Source organism: Musca vetustissima, unplaced genomic scaffold (assembly GCF_032173495.1).
Source record: "Musca vetustissima isolate MV318-11 ecotype Yass unplaced genomic scaffold, APGP_CSIRO_Mvet_v1 utg2693, whole genome shotgun sequence".
NCBI lineage: Eukaryota > Metazoa > Arthropoda > Insecta > Diptera > Muscidae > Musca > Musca vetustissima.
Window position 1 is genome coordinate 132,685 of NW_026879596.1, and position 18,617 is coordinate 151,301.

The window sequence follows — 18,617 nt, forward strand, 5'->3', positions numbered from 1 at the left end:
TTTACGACTGTCAAAAAGGTGTAAACGTCGAAAACGTCATATACCTGTATAAAATGTAATAAATGTAGTAAACGTCATATATTTGAATATTAATACCATATACTGTTATTTTCAAGAATATGTATTATTTTTCCATATATCAGGCTATTCCTTACTAGAACTGATAAAAAAATCTAAACTTTTTTGGGAATAAATTTTTGAAAATTTGATATGAATTTGAGTAAAGCATACCTTACTTCCAAATTGATTAATGGAAATAGCTATTTTGTCAAAAACCTAATGATTTTGGGTGGGTTTCCGACGTTTCTGACGTATGTATTATACGTCGGAAATGTATGTCATTTACGTCACTATTTCTGACGGACCATCTCTGGTTAGCATTCCCTACGTCAAGAAGCTTAAGATCCTGGGTGTAATTTTTCAAAAAAACTATCGGTGGAACGAACACATACTTAAATTAAAAAATGACCTTATACCCCGTTTAAACATTATAAAGTACCTTTCACATAAAAGTTTCGCCCACATCAACACCCTTACTTACTTGGTAAAGACATTGGTGCTAAGCAAAATTGACTACGGTTTGTACCTTTTTGGGGACAGTCCTGTTTCAACTTTGAAACTTATTAAAGCCGTATACCACGATAGCATCAGGGCCAGCACATACGCATATAGAACTACTCCCATCAAAACCTTACTGATTGAATCTGGATTGCCTTCTCTCGAGCATAGAATTCTCGAGTCTAGGAATATGTTACTGCCTAAAATCCTGTCATCCAAGTCTTCCGTTATTAACACTGATGTATCGAAAATTTTAAAAACAAAACGAAAACCTAAAAAAAACATCAGTTGTTTACTATTCTATTAGGAATAACATAGTAAACTTTAGGGATAAGGTTACATGTTTTAAACCTAAATGCCCTTCATGGCTTTTTTCGGACAAATCGTGCGATACATCTCTCAGCATTCTAGGAAAAAATGGAACTTCAAACGAAATATACGCACACCATTTTCGATTTTTTTCCTTGCAGCACTCGTCTTGGCAGTTCTTATACACTGATGCCTCTAAAACAAACTCAGTCTCCGCATACGCAGTTGTTGATTCCAATGGTGATACTCTATCCATTAAAACCCTTGCTGATTTTTCATCTATCTTCACGGCCGAAGCTGCTGGCATTATAGAATCTATCAATATTGCAATCCATTCACAACAAGAAACAATAATTATTTCCGACAGTTTATCGGTTCTAAAATCGGTGTTATGTACATCAAACAACAGTTGGGCTTCAATTAACAAAATTCGGGATTTGCTAACCGAGAACAACTACATAAAACTTTTCTGGGTACCTGGTCACGTTGGAATTGAAGGAAACGAAAACGCCGATAAAGCAGCAAAGTACGCCTGCACCGCTCCAGTGTTGTTAGATGGAATAATCGAAAAAATAGATTTAAAAACATTTATAAAACACAAACTTAAACAAAATGCTAAACAACAACACATGTTATTTGAACATGTGCACTATAACAAAATAAATCCTAACTGCATAGTGCCCGTCTATCCTACCAATGTACCTAAAAAGCAAGTGCGCATATTTTCGAGACTTCGAATGGGTCATACTATTGCCACACACCAACATCTCATTAACACAAGTTTTGACAACAAGTGTCCCAAATGTGGAAATGTCTACACAGCACAACATATTTTAGAAACATGCAACGCTTTCGACAGAGCCCGCCTCAACTACCTCAACAACGATGGAACGAATATTTTAATATCACCTACTACTGTCAATATTAATAAGATATTTAACTACATACGTCATCTTAAAATTACTATTTAATAAAATTATTAAGAATTGTCAACCGATTTAGCTGATGGCCATTGTAGCCAATGCTAGATACTTTTATTATTAGCATTGTATTTACTACAATGTTAATACTATAATAAATAAATAAATATAATACCCAAATTAAAAATAATCAGCCGTTTTCTGGATATTCGCTAGGGAGATATCTCGCTTGTCAAAAAAAGTTCGCTTTCACATTCTCGACCTATTCTGAATGAATAGGGAGAAGAAAAAAATGCGAGATGCGGATTCGAATTTTCGAAAATGGTGGTTGAAAAAAGATTCATACACATAAGCACTATTTTCCGAAATCTCTTTCTTATTTTCATTACACACTTTAGCCAAAACGTACAGGTTCCACATGTAGTTCCATTTATAATTTTTCGAACACATAAATATAAAATTTCAAGACTACCTCTACCATCACCACCACAAACATTAGTACCAAAAACCCTTTGGTCCTTCTTTCTAACTCTCTGTCAGTGACCAACATTCTAAATTTCAGTTTTCCAGCTCTCTCCGTTACCCAAATCCAAATTGTTCAAAATTTAGTGAATTTTCTATTCTATTTACTATTGGTAAACAAAACTCCGCGTCTCCATAGCTCAATACTACACTCAGGATTCAACCAAATCCAAATTTATTCAAATTAAGTACCATTTAGTAATTTTCGTACTCATAAGTAAGAATTTCTAAAACTACATCAAATCTAAACTCTAAAAGTAATCTTACTTACACAAAAGTTCAAATTGTACCAAATTTAGTACATTTCGTACTCATAAGTAAACATTTCCAAATGTACCTCAATCCTTCTTTCAAGTAGTCCAAATTTAAGAATTCCAGCTCTGTCTGTTCATTAAAAACCAAATTATACCAGATTTGGTACCATTCTGTATTTTCGTACCCATATACCAAACCAATCTCAATATTCCAAACCTGCTTTCAATCGTAAGTCCAAATTTAAGAATTGCAGCTCTATCTGTTCACTAAATTGTACCATATTTGGTACCATTCTGTATTTTTCCTACACTCCAAGAGTAACCAAAGTTGCAACGTTCAGGATTCGAATTCTAGCCGTTCACCAAAGTCCAAATTGTACCATATTTTGTGCTTGTCATACCCAAAGTACGAATTTCCAAATATACCTCAGTCATGCACTCCAATAATAACCTTAAATCAACATTTAAAGATTCCAGCTCTATCCGTTTACCAACTAATTTAGTACCATTTATTACTTTTCGTAGATGTAAGTACGAGTTTCTAAAACTGCCTCAATTCCACACTGAAAGAGTTATTTTATTCATAAATTTCAAATTGTACCATATTTAGTACCATTTAGTACTTTTCCTACTTATGAGTTCGAATTTCCAACACTGGCTCAATCCTTTACTATAAGAGTAATTTTATTTTCAAATCCATCCATCTATATCCTTTCACTCAAATCTAAATAAGCATTTTTTAAAAATACCTCCATTGGTCATCCTACATTCCAACCTTAATTTTAATTCAAAATTTTAAAATTACCGCTCACACAAAACGAGTTGTTCCATATTTAGTACCATTTAGTGTTTCTCGTATCCATAAGTACGAAATTCGAATACTACTTTAATTTTGTAATTTTCATTCCAAATTAAAATTTTCCATCTCTATCCGTTTACTAAAATCTAAATTGTACCATTTAGTACACATAATGACGAATTTTCAAAACAGCCGACATATCTCAATCCTGCACTCAATCTGTAATATGAATTCAAAATTTCAGAATCTCAGCCCTATTCGTTCACACAAATACAATACACTCCAACAGTAATTTTAATTCCAAAATTTTTGGGGACCAGCTCCATCCGTTCACACATAATCAAGTTGTACCAAATATAGTACCAATTTAGTACTTTTCGTACACATAAATACAATTTTCCAAAGATGTCTCAATCTTCAACAGTAATCTTAATTCCAAATTTCAGGTTTTCAGCTCTATCCTTTCAAGCAAAATCCAAAATGAACTAAATTTGGTACCATATAGTACTTTTCGTACCAATAAGTACGAATTTACTAAACTACCTCAATCCTACACTCCGTCAGTCATTTTATTTCCCAATTTGAAGACTCTAGCTCTATCTGTTCACCTAAATCCCACTTGTACCAAATTTAGTCCCATTTAGTACTTTTCGTACACATAAGTACGATTTTTAAAGGTACCACAACCCTGTACCAATAGTAGTCCTAATTCCTATTTTCAGGGTTACATATCTTTACACTCAACTAAAGGCAAATAGTAACATATTTAGTACCACTTAGTACTTTTTATACCCATAAGTACGAATATCTTAAAACATTTCCATACATCAACACCACAATCCAACCTGTATTCCATATACAATTTTTTTTTAGAACACTTGTAGGTCTAATTTCTAAACCCTTTTGTACATCTTTCTAAATTTCCATTAGTGACCCACATTCCAAATTTCAGAATTCTAGACAACATAATTTTATACATGCAATAGCTACGAATAAAAATATGAAGCTATCTATTCATGTATAACAGGGGCTATGACGATTTTTTTCCTTCTGGGGTTATTATATACTCACCAAAGTCTTAAATCCCCATGTACAAAATTTCAACTCAATCGAATCGAACATTGGATATTTGTCGCACCATTTTTATAAAATCGAACGAAATAATAATAATAGTTTTATCCACATCTGAAGCGGGTTCAACCAAATCACGTTGTGTGCAAATCAACACAAGGTCTTCGGTGCACAATTCGCCTGAAATGGGTTGAAAATATATTTGACAGATATATACAAATCTAAACCGTTTTTGATCAATTTCCATAGATTGTATCCTTTGGAATGTTCAATAAAGGATATACGAATCTTAACCTTGAATTATTGTTTTATTTTTTTATTTTAGTTTTCATTCAATATATTTGTTTTAAGAGATTTCAAACATTTTATTTTTCTTTTTCTTGTTACTTCTTCATTGCTTGTGTTCACAATATACGACAACATGTTTGTAAAATCATATCTTTCCTAGGCGCATAAAATTGATTTTCTTTTAAAATCAAGGGACGTTTCATATTACCATGATCATCATCGTTATCACCAGTATCGTCATCACTAACATGATTATCGGTTCTCTGATTGGCATAAGCACATTTTTTATTCTCGTTTCTTTGCAAGCAGGTAAATTGTTCATAAGGCGGCTGACTCTTAAAACTATTGGCACTAATAAATAAATGGTGATATTTTTTTAGAAGAAATTTAAGTAATTGCGTTTCTTCTGATTTATGATGTTTCTCCAGTTTCTCCCTTTTCAAAACATTATGGTGGACTCGTCGATTTGAATTAAATAAATATGTTTCTTGGGGCATTGTGGAACATTGACGAACATAGACAACATCGTTAGAAGAGGGCATATTATTTTTAATGGTTGCAACATCATCACAATCCTCTTCCATATTCCGCTTCTTCATCTCCCACTTCATCTCCAATTGCCACTCATTGTGCCGTCAATTTATACGACTGCCCAATAGACTTTTACTGTTATTGAAATAAATATTACTCATACGCATATGCTCGAATGTCAGCGGGACACCCAAACGTTGATCTCGCTTCTTGTAGTATTCATTGAAATCCAAACGTATGCCAAATAATTGCAAATTATGATCATTATTTGAATTGAGCGCCAGTAGGAAGCAACGCACTGCCGTTTCATAGTCACCACCAATATTTTCCAGCGACTTGTGATAACTGCTCAACGTTTGTTCAAATATTTTATGTTCCTGATCACGTTCCAATTTCTTTTCAGCGGTGACGCCAAATTTACCCAGTTTCTCCGATTCCAAAACATCTTTATCGAATTCTTTGCGTGCATTCAATTCACGGAAGCACAACTCATAGAATTTATCCTGCCACACTTCGAGGCGTACAATAGCCTCGTAAACGGTTTCCATATTGTGACATAAATCACCAGACGTTGAATCTAAAAATGCTCCACATTTAATGGTGGTTAGAAATTCATCGTGAGCGTTGAGTATGTCATCCAGAGCTTTGGCATTTTGCACTTTTTCTTGCAGCTCAGCCCAGGAACATTCGATAACTTCGAAGAGTATATAATATTGCATTTGATGTATGAAATGTATCATTTCGGAGGTGAACAAGTGCAGACGATATAGGACTTTATCCAATTCAGCGGCCATTGGTCGCAGCGGCTGTGGTAAAAAGAAGATAGAGAGGAAGGTTAATAATTAAACTTTTGATAAATGGTGTTAGCGTAGGTTAAAATGCGTTAAGTTCGGTCGAGCCGAACATTGGATACCCTCCACCATAGGAATACTGACAGATACTTGAAATGAAAATACCAAAATGTGGAACTATAAGGAAAATTCTACCAAACGATTGTTGAACACCAACTACAAATATTTTAGTTTTGTATCCCAATACCTTCCTTCAGGATAAATATTAAATGGGTAGGTGTAGCTCATTTTCAAACCCGACGTATATATAATAATAAAAAATATATATTATAAAAATAAAAAAAAATATATATATAATAATAATAAAAAGTGGACCTATATTTTTAGTTTTTAGTGGAGAGATTTGCTACCCTATAAGAAGGCAAAGTGCAATTTGAGGGATACCGTTATATGGGAGCTACCAGAAAAAAGTGGACCTATATGTATCAAATAAAAACCCAATGTATCAAATTTAAGCGGATTCGGTGGAAAAGCGCGCTCAAAACCCCCAAAATACTGAAAATTGGTGTATAACGTCATAAGGGAGCTACCAGAAAAAGTGGGCCTATATATATATAATTTTTAGGGGAGAGATTTGCTACCCAATAATAACTCTAAGAACTAAATTACAGCCAATTCGGGCGAAAAATTCGGTCAAAACCTCCCAAAAACGCAAAATTTGAGGTACTGTTATAGGGGGGTTACCAGAAAAAGTGGACCTATATAATTTTTGTAGAGAAATTTGATATCCAATGTACCAAATTTCAGTGGATTCGCTTGAAAAACGCCCTCAAGAACCCCAAAATAACGAAATATGGAGAACTTTGATACCCAATTAAAACCCAATGTACCAAATTTCAAAGGAATCGCTTGAAAAATGCGCTCAGTAACCCCAAAGTAACGAAAATTGGGGGTACCGTTATATGGGGGCTACCGGAAAAAGTGGACCTATATTTATAATTTTTAGGGGAGAGATTTGCTAGCCAATAACTCTAAGTAGAAAATTGCAGCCAATTCGGAAAATTCAGTCAAAACCTTCCAAAAACTGATAATTTGAGGTACTTTTATAGGGGGGCTACCAAAAAAATGGACCTCTATTTATAATTTTAAGTGGGGATACCGTTATATGGGAGCTACCAGAAAAAAGTGGACCTATATTTATAATTTTAAGTGGAGAACTTGATACCCAATAAAAACCCAATGTATCAAATTTAAGCGGATTCGGTGGAAAAGCGCGCTCAAAACCCCCAAAATACTGAAAATTGGTGTATAACGTTCAGCTTCGATACCCAATAAAAACCCAATCTATCAAATTTCAGCGGAATCAGTTTAAAAACACGCTCAATACCTCCAAAATACTGAAAATTTTGGGGATAAAGTCATATGGGAGCTACCAGAAAGTTCTAAATTACATACAATTCGTGCGAAAAATTCGGTGAATATTTGGGGTACTGTTATAGGGGGCCTAACAGAAAAAATACACTTATATTTATAATTTTAAGTGGAGAACTTTGATACCCAATAAAACCTTATGTATCAACATTAGGATTCGGTAGAAAAATGCGCTCAGGAACCCCAAAACAAAGAAAATTGGGGGCTATTGGAAAAAAGTGGACCTATATTTATAGTGGGTAGCAACCCCATAATAACTCTAAGTACTAAATTACAGCCAATTTTGTCAAAAATACGATCAAAACCCCCAAAATGCTAAAAATTGGGGGATATCCTTATACGGGAGCTACCAGAAAAAGTTGACCTATATTTATAATTTTTAGTGGAGAAATTTCACCGAATTAGTTGAAAAACCCGCCCTTAAGAACCCCAAAATACCGAAATATGGGAGGATATATCCCATCTTTGAACTTGACCTGCCTGCAGAGGAAAGACTACCCTATGCAACATTTCAGCACCGTATTCATATAGGGCTCTATACTAAAACGTGTACCGATATTGCACATCTTCAATGCCAAACATCCTAGAAGTAGTAACAATGTATGTACAATATGTCTAAGCTCTATCATAAATATATAAATTAAATATTACAAGTCCATTGTAATTTCAACAGACGGTCGGGCATAAATCGACATACAATTTTTATTCTGATCAAGAATCTATATACTATATGAGGCCTAAGGTGGAATATTTCGAGATTTTGCAAACGGAATGAACAATTTAATATAAACTCCACCTTATGCTGGAGGATGGTTATAAAAAGAACCTTACTACGAAACAATTATGCATTGTTGGTGGTTATCATTTGAACAGAAGCAAAGGTTAAACACCAACTACAACTTTGGTTCATTTTTTATATATTTTTGCTGGAATTTTATTTAACAAATCTTATCTAAAAAGGCATATGGTTATTTAAATAATAATCTACAATCGGTTATCGACAAAAAAAAACAAGTTAACAACATCACCAGCAAGTCAAATGTCAAAAAATAACAGAGTCCAATTGTGTGAAGAACATATGATTGATGCAGACAGAGAGAGAGAGAGAGAAAGTAACAGAGTAAGTAATTGCTACACAGAAACTGTTTATTTACATTATTTTTTGGCGAAATTATTTCTGTGGAAATAAAAGAAACTAGCTAATAATAAAAAAATTGTAAGTATTATTTAAATATTCAAGAATAATTTGCCGAAAACCATTACTGTTAAAATGTATTGGCTAGTATTGCCATTACTATTTAACAGAATAATAAAAAGAAATAAAACAACACCTGAACAAAGTGATAACATAACATGACAGCTTGATTGTGAAAGAGGGAGAGTGAGAGCGCAGAAATACTTCTATGTTAACATATAAACGTAGGAGAACCCGCACCGCCAATCACATTTAACATTGTCCATTCAAAGAGTAAGCATTACAATAGTTGGTAGTGGTGACAGCATACATCTGTGTGTATATTCGTAGAAAATAAAATTGTTATAATAACGACGAAGCGAGAAGTGCCAAAGGCCAATAAGAAGAACAAAAAAAGTGAAAATAACTTTTAATTCAATATTATAATTTTCTTTTTTACAATCAATTCTAGTTTGCAAATATAAAAAATAAACAACAATGGCTCTCGGTTCTGATGCTATCTTCCAACAAATCATTGATGGTCTTAAGGGCAATGAAGCCAAAGCTAAGGCTGTCAACGGTGTTTTCCTCTACAAAATCACCAAGGATGGCAAAGTTGTCAAGGAATGGAGTAAGTAGTATTGAGACCACAAAGTCCACAATTTATGTATAATTGAAATGCATGGAATAAATTACAAAATTGTGTGTGTGTTTTGTTAACGGCGGGGGACAAAGGGCGTTTTCGATAGCATTTAAACAAATACATTAGCACCGCTCTAGCACTAGGCAAACACTTGCCATTAGTATCGACGATTAGTAACTTTTTCCTTAACATTCTGTTTCACAAACCCCCTCAATGACTTGACAATATTTGGTTGGAGAAACTATGGTGATATATAATTAATGATTTTGTTCTCTTTATTTTATAGCTTTGGATTTGAAGAACGCCAAGGCCTATGAAGGTCCAGCCCAAGGCATCAAAGTTGATACCACCCTCACTGTATCCGATGAAGATATGGTTGATATTGGTTTGGGTAAATTGAACCCTCAAGCCGCTTTCATGAAGGGTAAACTAAAAATTGCCGGCAACATTATGTTGACCCAAAAATTGGCACCCTTGTTGCAAGCTGCCAAGGCTAAGTTGTAAACTCGAGGAACAATCAAGAACAACAATAAATTAACAAAAAGAAAAACAATCATCAAAAAAACCATACCTGCTGCTTATAAAAGAAAATTCCTTTCTCTTTTTTTATATAAATATATAAGAATAGTAATTTAGTTTTAAATACATTTTGTAGTGTTGTTTTCTATAATGAAACATTAATATATATGGGATAAATGTATGTTGTGTATATTTGCAAAACAAAAATGTTAATGTTTTTGATGTGTAATAATAAAGTATAAATTTTTTATAGAACCAAATGAAAACTATTATCAAAAAATAAGAAAAAAGAATATCATTGTACTTTGATATGAGTATAGTTGGTAAAGTAGTGATGAGATAAGAATATTTTTTTGCAATTTGACCACAACACTAAGGATTAGATTAGTAATCTTATCCCTATATTGTGTTTAGATTGTAAATCATTTATCAAGCACTTTTCCACACAATGTGGTATATTTTTTCTTTAATAATATATTGGCATTGTCCACGAGTAATTCAATTCAATTGACAACAATGACCTTTACAAATTTCGTTTAGAGAAAAGGATATGTTACAAGAAATTTGGACACCAGTTAACCAGTTATTGCAAAAGGTTAAAATTCTATTTTTAAACACCACAGTGGGTACTGCCAAAGTGTCGCTCCTTTGAGGATCGTTTTTATTGCAACTATAACAATACATATATATCGACTTAATTCAATATGTAAAATATCCACTCGATTGGGCAGATGAAGAGACTTTGACACATATTGGTCAAAATTAAATAAAAATGTGGATAATAATGGTACCGCCATAAAACGAATGACATCAGTTTTCCTGCTATATAGGAATCTGAAGCATGGGTACTTGCGCAAGCAGATGAAGCAGCTCTTGGAGTGTTTGAGAGAATAATTCTCCGAAAGATCTATGGACCGATCTGCGTTGACGGTGAATATCGCCGTCGAATGAACCATGAGTTGTATTATTCTCGGACATAGACATTGTTAGACGTATTGGGCTGCAGCGACTACGTCGGCTAGATCATGTTGTGAGAATGGATGAAGATGCCCCAGCCCATAAGACATATAAAAGCGAACCAGCTCATGGTTGACGCAGAAGGGGAAGGCCACGAATAAGATGGAAAGACCAAATGGAAGACAACTTTGCGGAATATGGAAATTTTTTTTAACATTTTTTTCCATAAGCCGGAACGAAAGTTCTGTCACAAGCCAGCTATGTAAGGAAGTAATTCAATGAAAACACAATAGGAGAAATATTACGTATTACGTGCATCACTTAGATCATGTACTTCGAAATAATACAGGGTTATCCATTTCGTGGTTTCAGAAGTATAGGATTAGACATCTGTATGTTCATTTGAAAGTCTGACATTGACGAAAATGGATCAAAAATTGATATCTCACAACGAATAAAAATTATCAAAACCTAATACAACAAGTAAAAAAGTGTCATTTGGTGTTGGCGACAGATGAAAACCCCAGCTTATGGTTTGCGGTGGTCTACGGAATAACTACACACTCGTTTTATTATTCCCTTTCTATAAGGTATATGTTTTTTTATCAAATACTTTACGACCTGTAAGAGAGACATCAGAAAGATTGTTCCATAGAAATATATGTTTCAATGTTTGTGGGGTACCAGAGGGTCCCATCTTCGGGTAAAAGTATTATAATATGCAAAGTTTGAATCAAATCGGAGATTCTATTCGTTTGATATCGAATTAACAAATTTTCAATAATTTGACACTTTGTGGGGAAGGTATCAGAAGAAGTGAATTAATGGGTCACATCTTCGAACTTGTTGATCTATATATTGCCTTAGTTTATCGTAAAAATTTTACGATTTTGGGTCAAATCTGACGTTCCATGCAATTTATATTGTCTTAAACCAGAGTGGAACGATGGGTCCCATCGTCGGACTTGATCTAGGATTGGTAAAAATATAAAATTTGACCCACTGTGGGGGTAGTACTGGAAAGGATGAGACGATAAATCCCACTTTCCAAACATATGAACGCTTGGTAAAAATATTAGGTTGTACAATGTTTGGTTCAAATCGCATAGTCCGTTCGCATGATATTGTAACATTATTTTTTAGCAAAATTTTGACAATTTTTGGGGGAGGTACCACAAAAAGTGGACTGATATTCCCCTTATTCAAACTTGTTTTAAGTTTGAAAAAAATATTACCACGTGCAAAGTTTTGATGAAATCTGTTAAGCCCTTCGAGAGTTATCGTGCACACCAGCCAGACAGACGGACGGACCTGTGTAAATCGACTCCAAATTGTCTGAAACGGATTTGGCCCAAAGAAATATAGTGTCTAAAACCAATATTTCGATGAGACACAAAGTAGTTTTTTATTTTCTCTTTTCCAATTTTAAATATATTTTTATACCCTACACAACTATGTTGTCAGGGTATTATAGCTTTGTGCAGCCCCAAATGTTTGTAACGCCGCGAAATATTGGTCCTAGACCCACCTTTAAGTATACCGATCGTCATATCTCGACTAGCTGAGTCGATCTAGACATGTGTGTCCGTCCGTCCGTCCGTCCGTCTGTCCATTATAATTTGTAAACACGATACAGGCCACCGTTATGGACCAATCTTCACCAAATTTTGCATGTAGGATGGGTTCTGGCCAATGAAGACCCCTATTGTTTTTGGAAAAGATCGGTTAATGTTTAGGGGATGAAATGGACCAAATACTAAATTTTTGTCGGTTTTTCTGGTCGCTCCAGAGGCCGCAATTATGGCCCAAACACCGCGAATTTTTGCATGGAGAAGGGGATCGGGCCAGAGAATAAGCACGCATGTTTTGATAAAGATCGGTCAATATTTAGCGGGTCAAATGGACCCTGACTTTTGTGTGAAAAATGACAAAATTTGTATTCTATGGCATATATATTTACTCCTGGAGGATGTAGTCCCCAGGATTTGATAGCATATCCAAGAGGAGTGGTTGGCCTTTAAATTGATACCAAATATAGTGATGTATCTACTCAGATGTGGGAGTTACAGATATTTACAGGTGCTTACGTATTCAGATATTATTTAGTAACCCATTACCACATTAGAGGGAGAAATATCGCGCTGATGGCTTTGAAATTTTTCATGAAGTTCCAGTTATGGTCAAGAACAACGCCTACAATTTTCGGTGATGATCAGATTAAAATTTTGGGATGAAATGGACCGTAAACATAATAGAGTATAATCCGAAAATCACAACACAACCCACCGTGAAGGTAATCTGGACAAGTAATTAGAAGGACTGTACTGAATATTCGAAAAAAGTAAGGAAGAGGTGTTGTTAACCTCTAATCGAACAAGAGGGGGCAAATATCACGAAATATTACTCAGACTCGGAATAAACATCCTCAGAAAGTTAGAGTTCGTGGTAGTTGTGTAGGGTATCGCATGGTCGGCCCCGTCCGACTATACTGCTCCGCTCACTGGTTTTAAATTTTTTCATCCCGTTTTAACAATTATAAAACATAGCATTTGAATGACTGTTAATAACTATAAAATAAAAAAATATTGCATTTGAATGACTATTATTTTTTTGTCGCTCTGTTAACTAGACTTTAGCCCCCGCCTGATTTGTTATCTGTAAAATATTCTTATCAACAATTGATCGCATCAGATTAAATATTTTATTTGGTATTTACCCCGAGTATTAAAATTTGATTGTTAATCTTTGAAATAGGTATAACTTGATAGTCAAGTTCAATGGATTAATTACGATCTCAATATCTGAGCAATTCGGTATCAGACTCTCTTTATTTAAACGTTTCCATTAAATAATTTCTCATACCATTGAACTTGAATATCATGTTATACCTATTTCAAAGATTAACAATCAAATTTTAATACTCGGGGTACATACCAAATAAAATATTTAATCTGATGCGGATTAGGCTGCATCGCGAAGTTAAATAATCTCGGTTTTTACGCACATACATTTGTACAAGTTCTCATAATTCTAATTTGCAATACTTTTCACAGAAACATTTATATTTCCACAACAAGAATTTATCGCGAAAATATGTACTATCTTTGTCTCATCTTACCTTTGAATTGCATTTTTGATCCTTCCATATTTTTGATGACAAAACAAATTCCATATGTTTCATACGCCAAAGGGGCTTAAAGAGAACTTGATAAATGCGCATTGAAGGCTCCAGCATTGTGGCAAGGGGACCCCTTACAGTATACTGCAACGATAGAATATCCCAACCAATATCACCATCACATGGTGACATTAATCTTACATCCAAATGATTGAGAATTTCTGGATCATCATATTGGGCATTTGTTGATCGGATGGCAGCATCCATAATGGAAGACAAATCATAGGAATATAATTCTTTGGCTGGCTTGTCTAATTCCGATCTATAAAAGAGAAGAAATGAAAATGGTTAAAGTATTATAAAATAATTAAATTACATTTTCTATTTAATTACTTTAAGTTCTCCATTAAAATGCCAATAAAATCGCCTTGACCCAGCAGCAAATAACGTCGCATAGCCTGTAGATGTTCCAATAGTTTATGCGGGCCCATAACAATGTCCAACACCCGTTTGGATGTATTCAAATAAATTGAATCAATAATGGAGTGGAGTTTAGTATCTGCCACGGCGGAGAATATATGCTCGGCTAAAAGAAAATATTTATTTAAAATTGAAGTCTGCAGAATATAAATATGTTTGTATCTATGTTTACCATTTTCTTCTATGCATTGCCTTAGTTCATCTCTACCCTTTACCGGCTGCTTGTCCTCGCATATTTCACACAGGAAATTTATACTTTTACCGGTAACTAAAATTTTATTGGCCATATCGGTGGTCACGAAATTCGGCAACATAGAAGAACGCACCCGATACTTGTCGTGCCAGAGGCGATCTGGACCCACTTCTACCAGACATTCAATAAAAAATTCACCATGTGGATCACATATTTCACCTTCAAGTAACCATTTGGTCAACATTTGATACAATGGTCCACATATGGCAACTAATAGTTCTTTGGCCACATGTTTAATCATCGGATTGCCACTGCTTAGGAAACCATGTACTGTAGAGGCCAAAGCACCGCCCTTCTTTTCTTGGCATGCTTCCGCAATTGCTGCAAGCAGCTGTAACCGTTGCAATGGATCCACCGACCATACAAGAATTTTCATTAGTGTCAAACGTTCCTGACGATTTGTTGTTATGTTGTGTAATGTACCACTTTTTTCACACTGTTTCTGTTTATTAAGCTGTTCCTGTAACAGAGCAACCATACCATAATACTTTGTTAGTTCAGCTCTCAGAGCCGATATAAATCCCTGGCCCATTAAACCCAAGGCACATAGACCACTCTTGGTATCTGTATATGATTTAACCAAATCATGATAATAGCCTAGCTCAGCTAGGCGTAACATCATGCCAGCTTGTACAACATTCAAATGTTTTGCCTTAACATCTAATTTAAATTTGCCCGAAACCACATCTTTCTTTAGATATTTTCCTGGTATTCCGGTAAAAGCATATATGACATTTTGTACAATATCATCGTTGATATTGCTTTGAGATTCCAGCATTTTATTCGTGTCAGGACCAACACTTCCTGCCCTTAGGGGGAATTGTGTACTTGCTGCTGTGGGTATCATACTGTTCGAAGTTGTATCGTTTTCCGAACCACTATGATTTCCAGTTTGATAATTGGATTGACGTAAAACGGATATTTTGTGACTGATATCGGAAGAATTATAAATGCCAGATACCTACAAGAGAGATGGGGTGGGAAATATATTAATATATGTTATTTAAAAAGTACATTTGGATGTCATTTTACCCCTCCATTTCCCATGCCCATCATTGTGGCTGATTGTTGGTTCTTTTGCAATGTGTGACTTCTTAATGTTTGTATGGTATTATTCGGTGGCAAGGAAGCATTTGGATTGCTATAACGTGTGCGCGATAGTGTCGGTGCAGCTGTGGAATTACTTGAACCACCACCATTTTCTGATGTGTACTTCGAATCAGCCATAAATAAAAGAAATGTTAACAATGCATTGCGTTGGCGGGCTTCCAGTTGCTGTAAAAAAATATATATTTTTAATAAAAATGTCTTTATAAAATGATTTCCAAGCAGACGTGTCATTGTCATGGGATTCGGAAAATAAAAGAGCGATTTTTAAGATCGCCTCTCCATCTTCGATGTGTGTCTACACCTTGATGTTTATGACAGCCTCAGGACCCTCAGCCTAATGGCTAATGAGGGTACATAAACTTCGATATGGCAAAAATGTGACACGTTGAAATATTGGTCTTAGACCCATGTTTCTTTGTACCATATCCCATTCACACAATTTTCAGTCGAATTACAAATGTCCGTCCCGTATTATTTCTTCCAAACTTAAATCAAATTCAAAGATGGAGAATATCGTTCCACTCCTTCTGGTATCTCCCACACAAATTGTTGCTAACCGACTTTCCGATTTCAACAAAACTTTGCACAACCTTACATTATCACCACGCCAGTATAGTGTAGTAAGCTGGCACTTATCGGCTCATCCCTCGCGAAGGGTCGAAATTTAAAATTTTTATAAATGTAATACTAAGCGATTTGAATGTCCGACTTTACCTCTCCACAGATGGTCAACCCGGTAAACAACTCGGCGGTAAACAACTGTCGGCAACATTTACTAGCAATTTTGTACTTGTAATGCCATAAAAAGTGGTGTGTAGTTTGAAAGTTTATTGCTAATATTTGTAAATTTTTTGGTATTGCAAATTGAATATATCAGTCCATGTTTGGTATAACTTCAATATATCGGGCCTCACAAATTTCATTATTTTGGGTAGTTTTGGCAATTTTTTCCAACATAATTCGCTGTAATTTTATATTTTGAATTCTCATTGCGAATTAAAATTCCATATCAAAAATTATCAATATTGGCCCAAAGTTAGAATGTGGGTTTTTGGTTGGTTTTTATTGGATGTCAAATCATTTGAAGAATTTCAGATATGTGATGATGAAAGCGCCGATTCATGAATTCGTAATGATATGGAGAATATAGAACATTCATGTTGCATACACGAAAACGGATATTTTCATGCTCGTGGTGAACCTTTAGGTGATATTTTCCCCCTCTTAGTTTCTTTGAATATCAAAATAAAATCTATTTTTAGCAAATCTTGAATTTGTAAAAGCTTCATTATAGATACCATATATATTTATTTCATTATACTCACACTGGATTTTAATTGTTCATTTAGGTTAAGGAACAAGGCTGCATTATTTGAAGAACCACTACTGTTCGATGCTTTTAAAATGGAAGCAGTACCTGATGCCTGAGCTGCATTCAGATGTTGTGTTATTTTCGTTAGCAGGGAAGATTCATCATAGGGCATGGTTGAGCCCAACGCTGAGGGGCAATTTGATATGTATTGGGTTACATGGCGTAAAATATCCCCTGAAACGAACAAGAAACCATATCTAAATAAATAGTGTACGCGGATAAATCGTTAAAATGCAAACCCACAAGATAACCTTAAGACCAACTCTATAAGTTGATGTATTTTCCAAAATTTCGTTAACGATAACATTTAAAATAAAAATATTTGTCAAAACTAAAATTACTTTTGTAAAAAAAAAGAAAAAAAATTAAACTTACTGTGATTGCCTTTGGCGCCTGTAAAACTTTTACACAAACGTTCGAGTAAAACATAAATATCTTTATAATTGCTACGACATCCTGAGGTCGGCACTGGCACTCCGCTGGATGCTGAATTCGAGCCCATTGATGGTGACGCATTAAAAGACATTACTCCCTTGCTCCTTTAAATACAACCAACTAAATCCAGGGGCATCAAATTGTGTTGTGTTCTGTTTGGTCCTCTACACACACACACACTGACACCAATACACGCACTTTTTTGCAAAAAAAATGTAAACTTAAAAAAAGACAACACAAAGCAACTGTTGTTTACAGTCTCTCTGTTGTAATATTGACAGCTTTTTTAATTTTTTTGTCCAATTTCCAGTTGAATGTTGACATGAAATTTTTTGAATTTGTTATTGTTTTTAAGAATTAATACAATTCAATATTAATTAAATAACACAAACAACAAATGATATACATTCCAATACACCAATACAATACAATTACGGGTAGAGTTGGGTAGTTGGTAGTTGCCAAGACTCAAGCGACGTCGTACGAAAAAATTGAAAAGCGTTCCACTTGCTAACGAATGGGAGGAGAAGACAAAATGGCCGATAAATGGAAACCGTGTTGTTTACGAATGAGGTTTAGGCAAATTATGATTAGGGATAAGTAAATCGACTTTCGACTTTCGGGAACGAACTAGTTCATTGCAACTATTCCGAGAAAGGAACGATCGGAACTAGTTCCAGATCTTTAATTAATATAGTTCCTTTTTTGATCCAGTTCCTTTTTTGAACTATTTGAAGCAAAGGAACTATAAAGAGCAAATGAACTGCATTGAGTAAAGGAATTATATGGATCAAAGGAAAGAAAGATCGATCCGCTAAGTGAACTAGATTGCCCAACTCTAAAAATGTTTCCAACTGTTCTGGACTTTTTCACTTCACGGTTGTTACAATGAGAGGGAAGCCTCCAAGACTCCAGCCTTCATAAAATTCGCTTGTTAATCGTCGTTCTGCCAAGACCAAGCGATGTCGTACGCAATCCTTCGCCAAAAAAAAAATAAAAACGACGACTGAAAAAATTGAAAAACGAAGGAGAGAAGAAGAAAAAATGGCCGATAAAGATGAACTCAAAATGGATCACCGAAA

At 34.7% G+C, this 18,617-nt stretch overlaps 2 protein-coding genes across 2 annotated transcripts; one reads left to right on the plus strand and one right to left on the minus strand.

The window, feature by feature from the left end:
* Positions 1 to 5,337: 5,337 nt before the first annotated feature.
* On the minus strand, positions 5,338 to 17,626 carry LOC133324581 (gamma-tubulin complex component 3). The gene is made up of 6 exons (XM_061533421.1): positions 17,476 to 17,626; positions 17,054 to 17,274; positions 15,651 to 15,893; positions 14,279 to 15,579; positions 13,886 to 14,207; positions 5,338 to 6,058 (listed from the first exon to the last, which is right to left on the minus strand). The coding sequence occupies exons 1-6, from the start codon at positions 17,624 to 17,626 to the stop codon at positions 5,357 to 5,359; spliced, it is 2,940 nt and encodes a 979-aa protein (XP_061389405.1). The 3' UTR covers positions 5,338 to 5,356.
* LOC133324567 (peroxisomal multifunctional enzyme type 2) lies at positions 9,102 to 9,808 on the plus strand. The gene is made up of 2 exons (XM_061533408.1): positions 9,102 to 9,279; positions 9,578 to 9,808. The coding sequence occupies exons 1-2, from the start codon at positions 9,147 to 9,149 to the stop codon at positions 9,793 to 9,795; spliced, it is 351 nt and encodes a 116-aa protein (XP_061389392.1). The 5' UTR covers positions 9,102 to 9,146; the 3' UTR covers positions 9,796 to 9,808.
* Positions 17,627 to 18,617: the final 991 nt, after the last annotated feature.

What these genes read in the sequence shown, in the direction of transcription:
- LOC133324581 (XM_061533421.1), bottom strand. Translation starts at nt 17,626, where the DNA reads ATGTCTTTTAATGCGTCACCATCAATGGGCTCGAATTCAGCATCCAGC. An exon ending in TGGGCATGGGAAATGGAGGG is followed by an intron (nt 15,580 to 15,650) that starts GTAAAATGACAT and finishes TCTCTCTTGTAG; the next exon opens with GTATCTGGCATTTATAATTC. An exon ending in ATTTTAATGGAGAACTTAAA is followed by an intron (nt 14,208 to 14,278) that starts GTAATTAAATAG and finishes TCTCTTTTATAG; the next exon opens with ATCGGAATTAGACAAGCCAG.
- LOC133324567 (XM_061533408.1), top strand. Translation starts at nt 9,147, where the DNA reads ATGGCTCTCGGTTCTGATGCTATCTTCCAACAAATCATTGATGGTCTT. An exon ending in CAAAGTTGTCAAGGAATGGA is followed by an intron (nt 9,280 to 9,577) that starts GTAAGTAGTATT and finishes TTTATTTTATAG; the next exon opens with CTTTGGATTTGAAGAACGCC.